Raw genomic sequence first — 16329 nt, forward strand, 5'->3', positions numbered from 1 at the left:
ATTCTCTGTACGTTTGTGGAAACGGGCCAGGATGAGGGAGATAATTTTGAGTGGTGTCTCCAGGAGACTTGGATTGGAAATAGGAAGAAGTGTTCCTTCCCGGGCTTGATGAAGCCAAAGGGGTCAGTTATCAGCAGTTGAGGAAGTATCCAAACCATGCCACCATGGAACAACAGTTTCTCCATCCTCTCTGGATCACTACCTAGATTAGAGAGCCTTCGGAGTTGGTGAACCAGTTTTGTTTAGATGCCAGAAACTGCTTTCTTTTTATACTGCTTTGATGTCACAGAAAGCTCTCATGGAACAGTAAAGAGCAATCAACAGTACTTTTAACAGTGCAAGTCTGCACTTCATGCTCACGAAAGAGGGTAGGATGAATTTTATCACTCACATAGCTGCCAACTCTTAAAACATGAATGCCCTAACTCCTGAGCCAGAGAGAAAGGACAGAAGTTATCTCCATGCTGGGTCCACCCCTGTTTACCAATACACTTCTCCATTTCCACACACATCTCTCCTCAAAAGATGGCGTCTTTACGATGTGGCATAGGTGGTTGAACGGGAAGATGCTAAGCTGGAGAAATAAAGTCCACCATTTGACACAGTCGACAAAAAATTCTAAGATAAAGAAATGGTGAGGTAGAGTTGAGAGAGTTCAATTAAATTTTTGAGCAGAGACCTTTTGGCACATTCGTAAATAGGCTCCCTATCAAATTCTCCTTTGTGATACCTTTACAAAGTGCTTACAACTCAAGAACTCTTGGATCTATTTAGGAAACATCTATGTAAAGCTAACAGAATAAAGTCATTTGAAGAAATCCATTCCTGGCACTTTAGCTATTATTTACCCCCATAGCGAAGCAAATAAAAACGATGCTATCCATTTGCTGAATTTATTTAAACAAATTGATTTAGAAATACCATAGAATTAAACAAAACTTCTGACATGTAAACATACCGCCATGTTCCTGAAACAGATGTTAACACCTGATAAGTTAATAATCACTTGTTAGGAAAGCTGTCCATTAATAAGGCCAGTTTTCAGCAGAACTAAAACCATTTTGTTTCTTTAGCCTCCCTAGTCTGCAATGCAGCACCGTCAAACCACAATCAAATAAAGATAACATTGGATGGACAGATCAGTACCATTGGTTACAGCTGTTAAACAAGTTTCATTCTTGGCCACATAAAACCAATTAAGCCAATCACATCAAATAAATCATGGCTTTTTTCTTTATCACAATTCACGAAGTGATGTTAATTATGGTCCTTGTCAAACACGTTTGGTAAAGGCTATTTACAGTGTACATGGCTGAGCATGCACTATTTATAGTTACAAAGATACCTGCCAGTTTATTACAAGAGAATTACACAGTGCCTGAAAACGGTGAAACATCTCACACATCATTTAAATCAATACAGTTTCAAGCAGGAAACGTTCCTTATTTGACCACAATTGCAATAATTACATGAAAATTCATATAAAAACACGAATCCCCTTCAAGAAATTGATGCATATTCTACGCACTACAGGTTAAGGCAGTAAAAAAATGTATTCCTGATAACTGGAGGTCTTGACAATGTCAATTAAAGCTGTCTGACTCTAGTTTTTCATTCTCCATCATATATTTAAAGTTTGAATGATTTCATTTTAAAGTCAAAAAAGCATTAGTAACTAAGAAAAGCTGGCACTGGAAAAAAAGTAATTGCTAAGAAAAGAAAAAATATAAGTTGGATTTTGCCTGAAAGTTTTCAAATCATAAACAAGAGCATTATTTGTGAGTCTGAACGTTGAATGTATAAAACAAATACATATAGTTTACCTTTCTTAATTTAAAATATACTGTACTTTGAACAATTCAAGTAATGTAAGACTATCAAAAATAACTTCATAAGTCATACAAGTGTCAACTGTGTTTTCAATGTTTTAATTAAGAACCTTTTAAAAACTAAACCATGACAGTTTAGTTAAACAAATGATAAAATGACTTTTTATTTGCACTTGTGATTCCTTTAATACAAACTGCTACCAACAAATATGTAAAGATATGGCAGATTATGCATTTGATCAAAGCACTTTGATTTAAGCATAAAACAGATTCAAATGGTACAGGTTCCGTGCATAAGATCCAAGGAGTTGCAAGGAGTTCCCTACTAATTTGTAGGCAACGCTCTTCTAATCAGATCCTTTATTCCTCGGCTGTAGATGAGATAGGGCACAGTCTGTTGTAAACAGGGCACTGTTGTAAAACCAGGATAATATTCTTAAATAACAATCGTTCTTGTTGAATTGAAAAGACTTTTCCAAGTGTCTTCCAGCACTGTACTATATTCGGCTGACCTCTTAATTTCATAAATTAACTTTCCTTTGATTCCATTTTTATGGTGGTGGTGTTCACAGTTTTATTTTAAAAATTGGTTTAAATTTATATAAAACTCTGTACATGTTCACAAATTATTGCATAAACAGCATAATCTTCAAGACAGTGTTTGCAAACACATGTCCAATTCAGGGAAAAAGATATTCACGTTTCCCGTCTGGCTTTTTTCTTCTTTTTTATTTGTTTGGGAGATTCCCAGCTAGTTTCAGACTTCGCTGAAAGAAAAAAAAATGTGGGGGAGGGGGAATGGGAGGAACGAGAGAAAAATGTTACGAGGAGAGTAAATGCTGTCATGTCTTAAAATATGAAAGTAGGTTTTGAGCAAAATTCTGCACAGAGACTGGTGGAGAATTCCTTCTCTATCATTGTCTTTCATTGTGTTTGTCTGGCTTACCAGATAAGATGTAAGCTCACTATGACAGAGACTGCATTGTTCTTTTAGCAAAGAATCTCCAAAATAGAGTGGGGGCGGGGGGAGGAGGGTGGTGGTAGTGGTAAGAAAGACAATCTACTGAAATGCAAGATTAAAATATCAGAAATTAAGAAAAAAAATAAAAGAAATATAAAAAATGCTTTAAAATTCTCAATTTCAATGTTTTAAAATTTCAAATTCTAGTTATTTTTAAGTTTTTCCATGTTTCCATCTGTCTTTTTCTTTCAATTCTAATATATTAAGTTTAACCAGATGGAACTAGTGCTATTCAACAAATTCTGATCTAGAAATACTGCCTTTTTCTTTTTTAGAGAGATTTTTGCTATAGGGCGCATGCACTCGCCAGACAGAAACAGAAAGCAAGAAATAACCCTGTGAGTCTTTAAGTTGCCAGATTTGGGACTCGAACCCAGTTGACCACATGGGAGTGCAGGAACATAACCATTCCGCCATCTCCTAGTCCTGAAAAATTGCCATTTATTATGGCTTGACCTAACTAATAATAGAGAAAAATGAAACAAAAGAAAACATTACATTTCAAGGCTAGGGAAACTAAACTCATTGTGATATGAAAAGTCTTAGAGCTGGTAGGTGGCTTAGTGGTTAAGGAGTTGGACTCCCACATGGCTGACTGCAATTCAAGTCCCAGACCTGGCAGTTTGCTTTCTCATTTTCCCTTCCTCTCTCTGGTCACATTAAAAAAATAAATAATAACAATAATAAAATTATATAAATAATTCTTGAATTAAAAAAGCCTTAATAATTTAAAAATATTAATTTATCTAATTTGTTTGTTATCACTTATGCTTTTAGAAATTTTACCAGAGAAAGATAGAGAGTGAGACAGAAAGAGAAAGTGAGAAAGCAAGCCACTAAGTCTGGGACTCGAACTGTGGTCGGCTATGTGGGAGTCCAGCACCTTGGCCATCATACCACCTGCCAGACCCCAAAGCCTTAATACTTTTAATGCATACATAAGGAAAACTGAAAATCAACAATATAATTTTCCACCTCAAAAAGCTAGAAATAGAACAGCAAATTAAATCTAAAAAATTAAATCTAAAAAAGTAAACAGTGGGGGCCAGCAGGTGGCGTGGTGGATAGGTGCTAGATCCCACATGACCAACTGTGGTAGAAGTCTGAGACCCAGTGACTTGAGGATGCATGCATATCCAAAGTCCAGAGAGGGGAATGAAGAAGAAGGCATGACCTGGGGGATGATTTCTCACTTTCCCTTTCTCTCTCTCCAATGAGAGCATGTGCCCTTTGGCAAAAACCTTAAAAAAAAAAAAAAAGAGTACACACGCCTGATAAAGAACTATAAAACAAGTACAGACAAAATGGTTAAAATTGGGAACAGCAGATGGTGTAATGGTTATATTGTTGGACTTCCCCGTAGTTGAGTGCAGTTAAGAGTCCCAGATCTGAGGGCTTAAAACTCACACCATGGCATGGTGGTTAAGGGTGCTGGACTCCAACATGGTCTACCACAGTCTGAGTCCTGAACCTGGTGGTTTGCTTTCTCAGTTTCCCTCTCCCTCTCTAACTCTGTCCCTCTCTGGTGGTCAAATTAAAATAAATAAATAAATAGTTAAATAAAATAATTCTTTAAAAAAACCCCAAAAACGAAACGAAGAAAACTCATGCTGGGGGACCAGCAGATGGTGCAATGGTTACACTGCTGGCCTCCCACCTAGTTGACCACAGAGTCCTGGACCTGGCAGCCTAAAACTCCTGCCAGGTACGTGTGCCTGTGTGTCCAAAATCCTAAGAGGAGAATGGAAAGGAAGGGGACTGTGGTTTGGCCATCTTTCCAGGAGTTGGGAGTCTGGGTTTCTGACTTTCTGTCTGTCTTTCCAGCAAGCACGTGTGCCTTATAGCAAAAACCCCTCCCCCCACCTCACGTCAGGTGCATGTGCCCCAAATCCCAGAGAATGAAGGAGAGGGGATTGTGGCGTGGCCATCTCCTCTGGGGTGTGATTTCTTACTCTATCTTTCTCTGTCTCTCCATTGAGCACAAATACCCTATAGCGAAAATCTCTCTCTGAAAAAAGGAAAAGGTCAAAACCGAACCAAACTCACACAAAAGAATCTTAAGGAAGGAAAATAATAGATACATAAAAGAGAAAAATGGATAAATGGACACTCAAAGTTCTTGAAATAAGAAAAACAGGCACAGAACAATTTGCAGCCTCAAGAACATGTGCAAAGAAAAAAAGAGAGGGACTAGACAGAGGTGTGGGCAGGTGTCAAGTCTTTGTTCTCTGCCACCTACTCCATCCTCCAGTTATTTCAGCAATTTGGCTCAAACAAATGAAGTCCACAGGATTCCAAAGAATTCAGCATTTACAGAGTAAGGAAGGGCTGCTCTATGAATATACTAGATTACCAACACCAGAACTCTAACATTTATGTAAGGAAAATGTAAAAAGAACAGAGAGCCCAGAGAAGAACCAGGAATGAAGATGACTTACTCTGTGAAGGAGGCACACTGTTTTGCTTGGTATTTGACTTGGTTTTATCTGTCTCTTGTAACATCGGTGGCACTTGGGAAGAGCTCTTGTCAGAATCACTTTTTGATAACATAAGAGATGGCTCGGTAGAAATAACAGGTGGAAGAGTCTTGACAGGCTATTTTGGAATAAAATAATCTCAGATTTTTTTGTAAATCTCACAAAAAGAAATTAAATATCATAATAAACAGACATGAAGTAGCAAGTAAATAGAAAGTTGGTAGGGCCAGCAGGTGGCATGGTGGTTAAGGTGCTGGACTTTGCAAATGGCCAGCTGTGGTTCGAATCCTGGACTGGTGGCTTGCTTTCTCACTTCCCCTCTCTCTCTCTGGTGAGTGCACATGCCCTATAGCATATTTTAATTAATGTCTGGGATTAGAACTGTAGTTGTGAGTCCAGCAACATCACCATTACGCCATCTGCTGGTCTCAAAGAAATAATTCTTTAAAAAAAAAAATAGTAAGCTGGTGGGATTAGCAGTTAGTGTAATGGCTCTATCACTGGACTCCCATGTAGTCGACAGCGGTTTGAGTCCTGGATCCGGTGGCTTAAACTCCCGTCGGGCGCATGTGCGTGTGTGCCCAAGATCCCAAGAGGAGAATGAAGGAGAAGGGATTGTGGCGTGGCCAACCCCGCGGGGGTGTATTTCTCGCTTTCTGTCTCTCTATCTTTCTGGTGAGCGCATGTGCCCTATAGCAAAAACCTCTCCAAAAAAAAAAAGAATAGCAAGCTGGTTCTAAGTAATTTATCAATAGAGGCAATGCAACTCATGCCTGCCCTCTAGTGATATAAACAAATAAATATTCGTAGTATTTATGAATATGGGTTGAGATAAAAATAGATGAAAGTATAAAATTATAAAATGTCTATTGAAATTCAATTAGGTGTGAATAATTCCATTTACATTAACTTTTCTATTCTGTCTCACCAGAAATAGCACGAATGGACCAGTCAGTGCCGTGGTGGTGAAGGTAGATCCTCCATGGCTAACCTGGAAGCTTGAGAACACTCGGTGTGTGTGCCCTGTGTGTACGCATGTCCCAAATCCTGAGAGGAGCATGGAAAAGGGACTGCAGCATGGCTATCCCGAGGGGGTGCTTGCTCACATTTCTTCTCTCCAGTGAGTGCACATGCCCTATAGCAACTTAAAAAAAGGTATGATTGTGTATGTTGATTAGCAATTTAATGGTCCTGTCCACTTCTCATTAACTCTAGATTCCTCAACACTTTTTGTGAAAGACAAAAAATAAAATAGCTAACTTCAAATACCAGTAAGTGATAACTTTTATCTCCTTCCCAACAGGTAGAGGCATCTCATATAGCAACTACAGTAGCTTATCTCCTATAAGCAGGCTGTGGTTACCAGATCTCCTAACTAAAGTAACTGGTTAATAATGCTCAGGTCCAATTCTGCAGTTTCCAGTCTGATTGTGAAATTACAATGCTTAAGGTAGGGACTAGGCTTTATTTATTTATTTTTGAAGTTTATTTATAATTTCTTCTGAGAGAGTGACACACACAAACACAATTCAGAAGGACCCTCATACCATGTTCCACCTCAGCTTCAGCTAGCCCTGAATCATGGACACACATGTGCCTGGCATGTTCAGGGAGGTCTCTGGATGTAAACTCAGAACCTTCCCAAGTGGGTCAGCCTCACACAGTGTTGTGTTACCATGGTGCCACTATCTAACCCCTGGGGACTAGATTCTTTTTTTTTTTTAATTATTTATTTAAAACATGGAACACTTCATGAACTTGTGTGTCAATCATGCACAGGGGCTAGTAATCTTCTCTGTATCATCCCAATGTTGGTACACATGCTATGGAAGCAAGCACAGGACCAGATTCTTGAACCTCACTTTTCCACACAGACTAGGAGCAGGAAGGAGGTAAAAACTGACTGATCTAGGAACCAGCAGGTGATGCAGTTGTTAAGGCCCTGAACTCACACACGGCCCACTGCGATTTGAATTCTGGACCCAGTGGCTTAAAAATCATGTTGGGTGCGCATGTGTGCTTGCCCAAAATCCCAAGAGGAGAATAGAGAATGTACTGCAGTGTGACTCTCTCACCCAGGGGCTGACTTGTTATTTCTTCTCTCTCTCTCTCTTGCAAGCACACGTGCCCTATGGTTACACAAAAAATAAAACCTAAGCATAACCGTGATGAATGGTCAGGACAAAGTCATGCTAAAACTCCAGTACTTAGGAGTAGCCCAAGGCTGCGAGAGAGCACTTCATCTTAGGCCTACAATCACAACTCAGAATACAAACAAGTAATGTTTCTTTTTTTAAAGAGGTTTTTGCCTTAGGGCATGTGCACTCACAGGAGAGAGACAGAGACAGAGACAGAGAGAGGGAAAATGAGAAATTACCCCCTAGGAGGAAAATGGCCATGCTGCAATCCCTTCTCCTCCTGGAATGTTGGGCATGCATGAACAGGTGCCCAGCATGACTTTCAAGCCACTAGATTCAGTACTTTGAACTGTGGTTGGCCATGCGAGAATCCAGCAATGTAACTGCTACGCCATCTGCTGGCGCCAAAAAAAGAACTCTTACTTATTTATTAAGAGATTTTTGCTATAGGGTGAGTGCACTCGCTAGAGAGAGACAGTGAGAAATCAATCACCCCCAAGGAGTGATGGCCACACTGCAATCCCTTCTCCTCCAGTCTCCTCCTGGGATCTTGGGCACACATGCACCCAGACCCAGTGTGAGTTTCAAGCCACTGGTCCAGGACTTGAACCCTGGTTGGCCATGTGGGAATCCAGCAACGTAACTGCTACACCATCTGCTGGCCCCAAATAATTTTTTAAAAATAATTATTTTATTTAACTTTATTTGTCCATTTACTTATTTGACCAGAGAGGGACAGAGTGAGAGAGAGTGAGAGAGAGAGAGAGAGAGAGAGAGAGAGAGAGAGAGCATTTGGCTCCCTCAAATAATTCTAAAAAATATAAAAGGTGGGGGGCAGCAGGTGGCATGGTAGTTAAGGCGCTGGGTTCCCACATGGCCGACTGCAGTTCAAGTCTTGGACCTGGTGACTTGCTTTCTCATTTTCCCTCTCTCTGTCTCTCTTGGTGAGTGTGCATGTTCTATAGCAAAATTTAAATACAATTAATAATAAAAAAAAATTAAATAACTCTTTAAAAAAAAATGTGGGCCAGCCAGTAGCATGTGGTTAAGGTGGCTGGATCCCACATAGCCAATTATGCAGTTCAGTTTAAGTCTCAGACCTGGCAGCTTGAAAAACATGCCAGGTGTGTGTATGCATGCCCCGAATTCCAAGAGGACAGAGGAGATGGTGGCATGGCTATCTTCCCTGGGGGTTCTTTCTCACTCTCTCCTCTCTTTGGCAAGCGCATACACCCTGTAGCAAAAAACTTAAAAACAAACAACATACAACAAACAAAATGATTTAAGTAAAACATTGAAATGTCAAATCATCAGGCTGATTGTGGCCTACTGGTTATGGGAACTGGGCCCCACATGGTCAACACTGTTTTGAATCCTGTTTCTAGTAGCCTGAAAACCACGCTGGGTGTGTGTGTGCGTTTGTGTATCCAAAATCCAGATGGGATGGGGAAATAGTAAAGGGATTGTAGTGTGACCATGAAGGGACTGCAGTTTCGCCTTCTCTCTCTCTTTCTCTGGAAAATACACATTCCCTTAAGCAATTTAAAAAATGTCAAATGACCCTTTGCTATTTACTGTTGAACTTATACATGTAGGGGTAGCAGGTGGTGTGGTGGTTAAAGTGCTAGATTCCCATATGGCTGACTGCACTTCAAGTTCTAGACCTAGCGGCTTGAAAATCATAATGAGCGTGCATGTGTGTGTGCCCAAAATCCTAAGAGAAGAATAGAGAAGGGATTGTGGCATGGCCATGCCCCTGGGAGGTGATTTTTCACTGTCCTTCTTTCTCTCTCACTGGCGAGCACATGCACCTTATGCTACAACCCAAAGAAAAAGAAAAAAAAAATTTATACATTTATACATTTTGAGACTACACCACTTTATTACAAAACATTCTTAGGGGGACCAGCAGATGACGTAATGGTTTTGTCACTGGATTCCCACGTAGCTGACTGCAGTTCAAGTCCTGGAATTGGCAACTTAAAACTCATGCCATGTGCATGTGCATGAGTGACCTAAATCCAGAGAGGAGAATGGAAGAGAAGGGGTTGTGGTGTAGCTATCCTCCTTGGGGGGATGATTTCTCGCTTCCTGTCTCTGTCTCTCTGTCGAGCACATGCACCCTACAGCAAAAATCTCTCTGGAAAAAAAAAATTACAGTAAAAGGTACATAGTAGGTTCTTGATCATTTTTTTCTTTTCCTTTTTTTTTTTTTTAATTGCCAAAAGGTTTGTATGCTTGCATGGATATAAGACAGAGTACCCAACAAGGCATGGCCACACTGGGATAGGAAGTATGGGCAGCCATGTGGGATGTAGTTCCCTTTACCACTAGACTACAGGGCTGGTCCATGTCCAAATTCCTTTTTTTCTTCTTTACATTGCCAGAGGGTTGGGGCTGCCAGGTGGCATGTTGGTTAAGGTGGCTGGACTCCCACATGGCTGACCACAGTTCGAGTCCTGGACCTGGAGGCCTGCTTTCTCACTTTCTCTCTGTCTCCTCTGGAAATATTAAAATAATAATAATAAATAAAAGTTAAATAAAATAATTCTTTAAAAAATCAAATCAATAAATAAATTGCCAGAGGGCACATGTGCTAGCCAAAGAGAGGCACAGAGACAAAGAGGAGGAGAGGGAGAAAACAAACCCCACTGGAGTGAGGTAATGACCCTTTCCATTTCTCTTCTCATCTGGATTTTTGGCACAGAAGAACATGAGTCTGGCATGTTTTTTAAGCTGCCGGGGTTGGGACTTGAACCATGGTCAGCCAGATGAGATCCTGCTCCCAATGTATAGCACTTAACCACTGTGCTATAAAACTGGCCTTTAGTACCTTTTTTTTTTGAATAGGTAAATATTAGGTTTAGTAAAGTCATGACTGATTTTTTGTTCTTCTATGCAAAAATGAGTCATGACTTTCCCCACTACCCAATAAATGAACCACGCAACTTTAAAATAAATAAATATTTCATTTTATTCACCATTATTATTTACTTGTATTTAATTTTTTTTCTCTTTTTTGGAGAGGTTTTTTGCTATAAGGCGCGTGCGCTTGCCAGAAAGACAGAGAGAGACATAGAGACAGAAAGCGAGAAATCATCCCCCCCAGGGGGGATGGTCACGCTGCAATCCCTTCTCCTCCATTCTGCTCTTGGGATCCTAGGCACGCACGCACACGCGCCCAACGTGAGTTTTAAGCTACCGGGTCCGGGACTCGAACCGCGGTCGACTACATGGGAGTCCAGCGACATAGCCATTACGCTAACTGCTGGTCCCACTTACTTGTATTTAATTTTATTTATTTTTTTTTTCGAGGTTTTTGCTATAGAACATGTGCGCTCACCAGAAAGAGGCAGACAGAGAGACAGAAAGCGAGAAATCACCCCCCTCAGGAGTGACAGCCACACTGCAATCCTTTCTCCATTCTCCTCTTGGGATCCTGGGCACTACATGTGCCCCCGGTGTGAGTTTAAGCCACTAGGTCTGGGACTCAAACCACGGTCGACTACATGGGGGTCAAGCAACATGGTTGTTATGCCAACTGCTGGTCCCGTATCATTATTATTTTTAAAAATTTGGACAGAGACAGAGAGAGAAAGTGAGAAAGCAAGCTGTCTGGTCCAAGACTTGAATTGTGGTTGGCCACAAAAAAGGGGGGGGGGGACCAGTATGATGGCAAAAATCAGGCAACCCTAAGAAGAAAAATGATCACTCACAAGCCTATCCTACTAATGCTAACTTAATCATCTTAAATTACAATTTTCATCCAATTACCATAACTACAAAGCTAACTGCTTCTTAAAACAGAATTCTCAAGACTGGCAAATTACTCCCTGCTTGATCCCATCACAATTTATTCATGAGCGCTTTCAACCTCTTACATGGTCAACAAACATATTATTTGAGTATAATACGAACTATACTCAAATTTGTTCTCCAATTTCATTTTTAAAAAATGCTGTATCGCCAATTAATAAAAAAAGTTTGCAAAATCCAAGAATTGTAGTTGTCTACATCTGCTCCTCCTGGCTGAATAGACAATGTGTATAAAGAGGAAGTCACACAGACCAGCTTAAAATTTCAGTCCTGGGATTTTGGACATGCTCCTGAGTCACCATTTCCTCATATAAATGATAGGAATAAAAACATCTATAAGGTTTTTATGAGGTAAAATAGATAATATCAAAGGTTTATTACAGCATCTGCTATATACTAAGTACATAATAAATGGTAGTTATTACTATAATGACAATATAAGCACAAAAATGACTAATAATAAACAAAAATCTATGGAATGTAGGGACAGGAAATTAAGAAAGGTCCCAACATGTTCTTTTTAATAAAGTAAATACACTATTTTAAATCATTGTACCTGCCAAAAACATTATATGCCCAGACTGTGGTCTCTAAACACTTCCCACTAAAAAGAACCAAGGATCCTTGGGTAAACAGTTGATTCCAGGTGCAGGAAAAAATTAATCTGGGATATTTTATTGTGGCAGAAAAATAAGGCATGGGGCCAGCAGGTGGTGTGGTGGTTAAGGCACTGGACACCCACGTGGCCAACCATGGTTCAAGTCCTGGACCTAGCAGCATGCTTCCTTGCTCTTCTCCTCTGTCTCTGGTTAAATTGAAGAATAATGATAATAAATTAAATAAATCATTTTTTAAACAAAGTAAAAGAGGGACTACCAGTCAGCATAATGGCTATTTCCCTGGACTCTCATGTAGTTGATCACGGTTTGAGTCCCAGACCTGGTGGCTTAAACTCACGCCGGGCGTGTGTGCATGTGTGTGTGCCCAAAATCCTAAGAGAAGAATAGAGAAGGGATTGTGGCATGGCCATGCCCCTGGGAGGTGATTTTTCACTGTCCTTCTTTCTCTCTCACTGGCGAGCACATGCACCTTATGCTACAACCCAAAGAAAAAGAAAAAAAAAATTTATACATTTATACATTTTGAGACTACACCACTTTATTACAAAACATTCTTAGGGGGACCAGCAGATGACGTAATGGTTTTGTCACTGGATTCCCACGTAGCTGACTGCAGTTCAAGTCCTGGAATTGGCAACTTAAAACTCATGCCATGTGCATGTGCATGAGTGACCTAAATCCAGAGAGGAGAATGGAAGAGAAGGGGTTGTGGTGTAGCTATCCTCCTTGGGGGGATGATTTCTCGCTTCCTGTCTCTGTCTCTCTGTCGAGCACATGCACCCTACAGCAAAAATCTCTCTGGAAAAAAAAAATTACAGTAAAAGGTACATAGTAGGTTCTTGATCATTTTTTTCTTTTCCTTTTTTTTTTTTTTAATTGCCAAAAGGTTTGTATGCTTGCATGGATATAAGACAGAGTACCCAACAAGGCATGGCCACACTGGGATAGGAAGTATGGGCAGCCATGTGGGATGTAGTTCCCTTTACCACTAGACTACAGGGCTGGTCCATGTCCAAATTCCTTTTTTTCTTCTTTACATTGCCAGAGGGTTGGGGCTGCCAGGTGGCATGTTGGTTAAGGTGGCTGGACTCCCACATGGCTGACCACAGTTCGAGTCCTGGACCTGGAGGCCTGCTTTCTCACTTTCTCTCTGTCTCCTCTGGAAATATTAAAATAATAATAATAAATAAAAGTTAAATAAAATAATTCTTTAAAAAATCAAATCAATAAATAAATTGCCAGAGGGCACATGTGCTAGCCAAAGAGAGGCACAGAGACAAAGAGGAGGAGAGGGAGAAAACAAACCCCACTGGAGTGAGGTAATGACCCTTTCCATTTCTCTTCTCATCTGGATTTTTGGCACAGAAGAACATGAGTCTGGCATGTTTTTTAAGCTGCCGGGGTTGGGACTTGAACCATGGTCAGCCAGATGAGATCCTGCTCCCAATGTATAGCACTTAACCACTGTGCTATAAAACTGGCCTTTAGTACCTTTTTTTTTTGAATAGGTAAATATTAGGTTTAGTAAAGTCATGACGGATTTTTTGTTCTTCTATGCAAAAATGAGTCATGACTTTCCCCACTACCCAATAAATGAACCACGCAACTTTAAAATAAATAAATATTTCATTTTATTCACCATTATTATTTACTTGTATTTAATTTTTTTTCTCTTTTTTGGAGAGGTTTTTTGCTATAAGGCGCGTGCGCTTGCCAGAAAGACAGAGAGAGACATAGAGACAGAAAGCGAGAAATCATCCCCCCCAGGGGGGATGGTCACGCTGCAATCCCTTCTCCTCCATTCTGCTCTTGGGATCCTAGGCACGCACGCACACGCGCCCAACGTGAGTTTTAAGCTACCGGGTCCGGGACTCGAACCGCGGTCGACTACATGGGAGTCCAGCGACATAGCCATTACGCTAACTGCTGGTCCCACTTACTTGTATTTAATTTTATTTATTTTTTTTTTCGAGGTTTTTGCTATAGAACATGTGCGCTCACCAGAAAGAGGCAGACAGAGAGACAGAAAGCGAGAAATCACCCCCCTCAGGAGTGACAGCCACACTGCAATCCTTTCTCCATTCTCCTCTTGGGATCCTGGGCACTACATGTGCCCCCGGTGTGAGTTTAAGCCACTAGGTCTGGGACTCAAACCACGGTCGACTACATGGGGGTCAAGCAACATGGTTGTTATGCCAACTGCTGGTCCCGTATCATTATTATTTTTAAAAATTTGGACAGAGACAGAGAGAGAAAGTGAGAAAGCAAGCTGTCTGGTCCAAGACTTGAATTGTGGTTGGCCACATGGGAGTCTAGCACTCCAACCACCATGCCACCTGCAGACCCCTAAAATATATATTTTAATATGGTATAATTTACTCAGTTAGAAATCATATTTTGGGCCAGTAAGTGGTATGGTGGTTAAGGTGCTGGACAGCCACATTGCTGACCACAGTTTGAGTCCTAGACCTGGTGGCTTACTTTCTCATTACCCTCTCTCTTTCTCTGATAAATTAAAAAAACAGTAATAAATACTTTTTTTTTTAAAAAAAAACAGGTTTTAATTTATGTCACCGGCCTAAAGCTTTTGTAAAAAATATATATATTTTCCATAGAAGGTACAACATCTGAGAACTTGTCATCAAATTAAAAAAAAATATATATTTTGGGAAGTTCCACCACAATTAAATTTTGTGCACTTTTTGAGATAATACAACTATTCACATTTTCTCTTAGCTATCTGTTCCCTATATGCCCAATATATAGCAGGAAAAAACGTAGTGGCTCCCTCTAGCCAGAGAGAGGGAAAGTAAGAAATCATCCCCTGGGGGATCACCACACGGGAATCTGTTCTGTTCTGTTCTCCCCTTGGGATTTTGGGCATGATGCACATGTGCCTGGCATATTTCCTAAGTCACTGGGTTCCAGCACTTGAAGGGTGTAGTCAGCTATGTGGGATCTAGTCACCCTAACCAGCAACCTGGCTGGTCCCACAGTCCGATTTTACTAGCTGTGTGATTTTGGGTATTTTACTCACCTTTTCATTTATATAGTGGAGCCTACCTTTCCGATAGGAGTTTTTCTTTAAATTAAATTAATTATTATTATTATTTTAAAAAATGGTCATAGGGCATATGCACTCACGAGAGAGAAAGCCATCAGTCTCCAGGACCTGAGGTGCATGTGGGAGGATCAGTGCCTCTAATTACTACATCACCTGCTGGCCCCATGGAGGTTTTTATTATTATTATTTTTAATATTTTAATTTGACTGGAGAGAGAGAGAGAGAGAAAGCAAGCGGTCAGGTCTGGGACTCAAACTGCAATCAGCTATGTGGGAGTCCAGTGCCCTTAACCACCATGTCACCTGCTGGCCCCCTGGAGTTGTTTAAATTAGTCAATGTTTTAAAAATGCTTAGCACTATTGATTTAATGAAACTAGTTATGTCATAATTCTCAAGTCAATAAAGGTTAAAACTTATTTTAAGATTTAATTTTATAATTATTATTATTAGTTTTTTTTTTTTAATTTTTTGGAGAGGTTTTTGCTACAGGGCGTGTGCACTCGCCAGACAGAGAGAGAGAGAGAGACAGAAAGCAAGAAATCACCCCCCAGGGGGGATGGCCACGCTGCAATTCCTTCTTTTCCATTCTCCTCCTGGGATCTTGGGCACACACGCACATGCACCTGGCGTGAGTTTAAGCCACCGGGTCCGGGACTCGATCCGTGATCGACGATGTGGGAGTCCAGTGATATAGCCATTACGTCAACTGTTGGTCCCTAGTTTTCAATTTGCTATAGGGCATGTGCACTCATTAGAGAGAGAGAGAGAAAGAGAAAGTGAGAAAGCAAGCCACCAGGCCAGGACTCGAACCATGGTCAGCCATGTAGGAGTCCAGCACCTTAACCACCATGCTGCCTGGTGGCTCAAAAATAGGTAATTTAAAAAAACATACATTGATTCATTCATTCATTGTAATTTTCAAGTCGCTAGGTCTGGGACTCAATCCATGGTCAGCCATGTAGGAATCCAGCACCTTAACCACCATGACACCTGCTGGACACAAGGTTAAAACTTCAAAAAATATATATGGCATCAGGTAACTTTTTTTGTTTTGTTTTGTTTTCAGGCGCGTGCGCTCGCCAGACAGACAGAGAGACAGAAAGCGAGAAATCACCCCTCAGGGGGGATGGCCACGCCGCAATCCCTTCTCTTCCATTCTCCTCTTGGGATCTTGGGCACGCATGCACACACGCCCGGTGTGAGTTTTAAGCCACTGGGTCCGGGACGCGAACTGCGGTCAAGTACATGGGAGTCCAGTGACATAGCCATTATGCTAACTGCTGGTTCCATATCAGGTAACTTTTTAAAAGAATTACTTATTTAATTTTATTAATACTTTTTTTTTTTTTTTAATATGCTACAGG

General features: G+C 40.6%; 1 protein-coding gene and 1 non-coding gene across 2 annotated transcripts in view; both read right to left on the reverse strand.

The window, feature by feature from the left end:
• Nucleotides 1-651: 651 nt before the first annotated feature.
• The window catches only part of LOC102470919 (protein LYRIC), a gene marked incomplete at its 5' end in the record, with an annotated part of 19416 nt that continues 3738 nt past the window's right edge, over nucleotides 652-16329 (reverse strand). The window contains 2 exons of the mRNA XM_006159727.3: nucleotides 652-2596; nucleotides 5289-5445. Of these exons, the coding sequence (XP_006159789.1) occupies nucleotides 2526-2596; nucleotides 5289-5445 (228 nt within the window). The remainder of the gene's footprint in view (nucleotides 2597-5288; nucleotides 5446-16329) is intronic.
• Nucleotides 7062-7166, reverse strand: LOC114009867 (U6 spliceosomal RNA). The gene has a single exon (XR_003551265.1). It is a non-coding gene; the product is annotated as a U6 spliceosomal RNA (small nuclear RNA).

This window comes from Tupaia chinensis, unplaced genomic scaffold (assembly GCF_000334495.1).
Source record: "Tupaia chinensis unplaced genomic scaffold, TupChi_1.0 Scaffold000646_1, whole genome shotgun sequence".
NCBI lineage: Eukaryota > Metazoa > Chordata > Mammalia > Scandentia > Tupaiidae > Tupaia > Tupaia belangeri.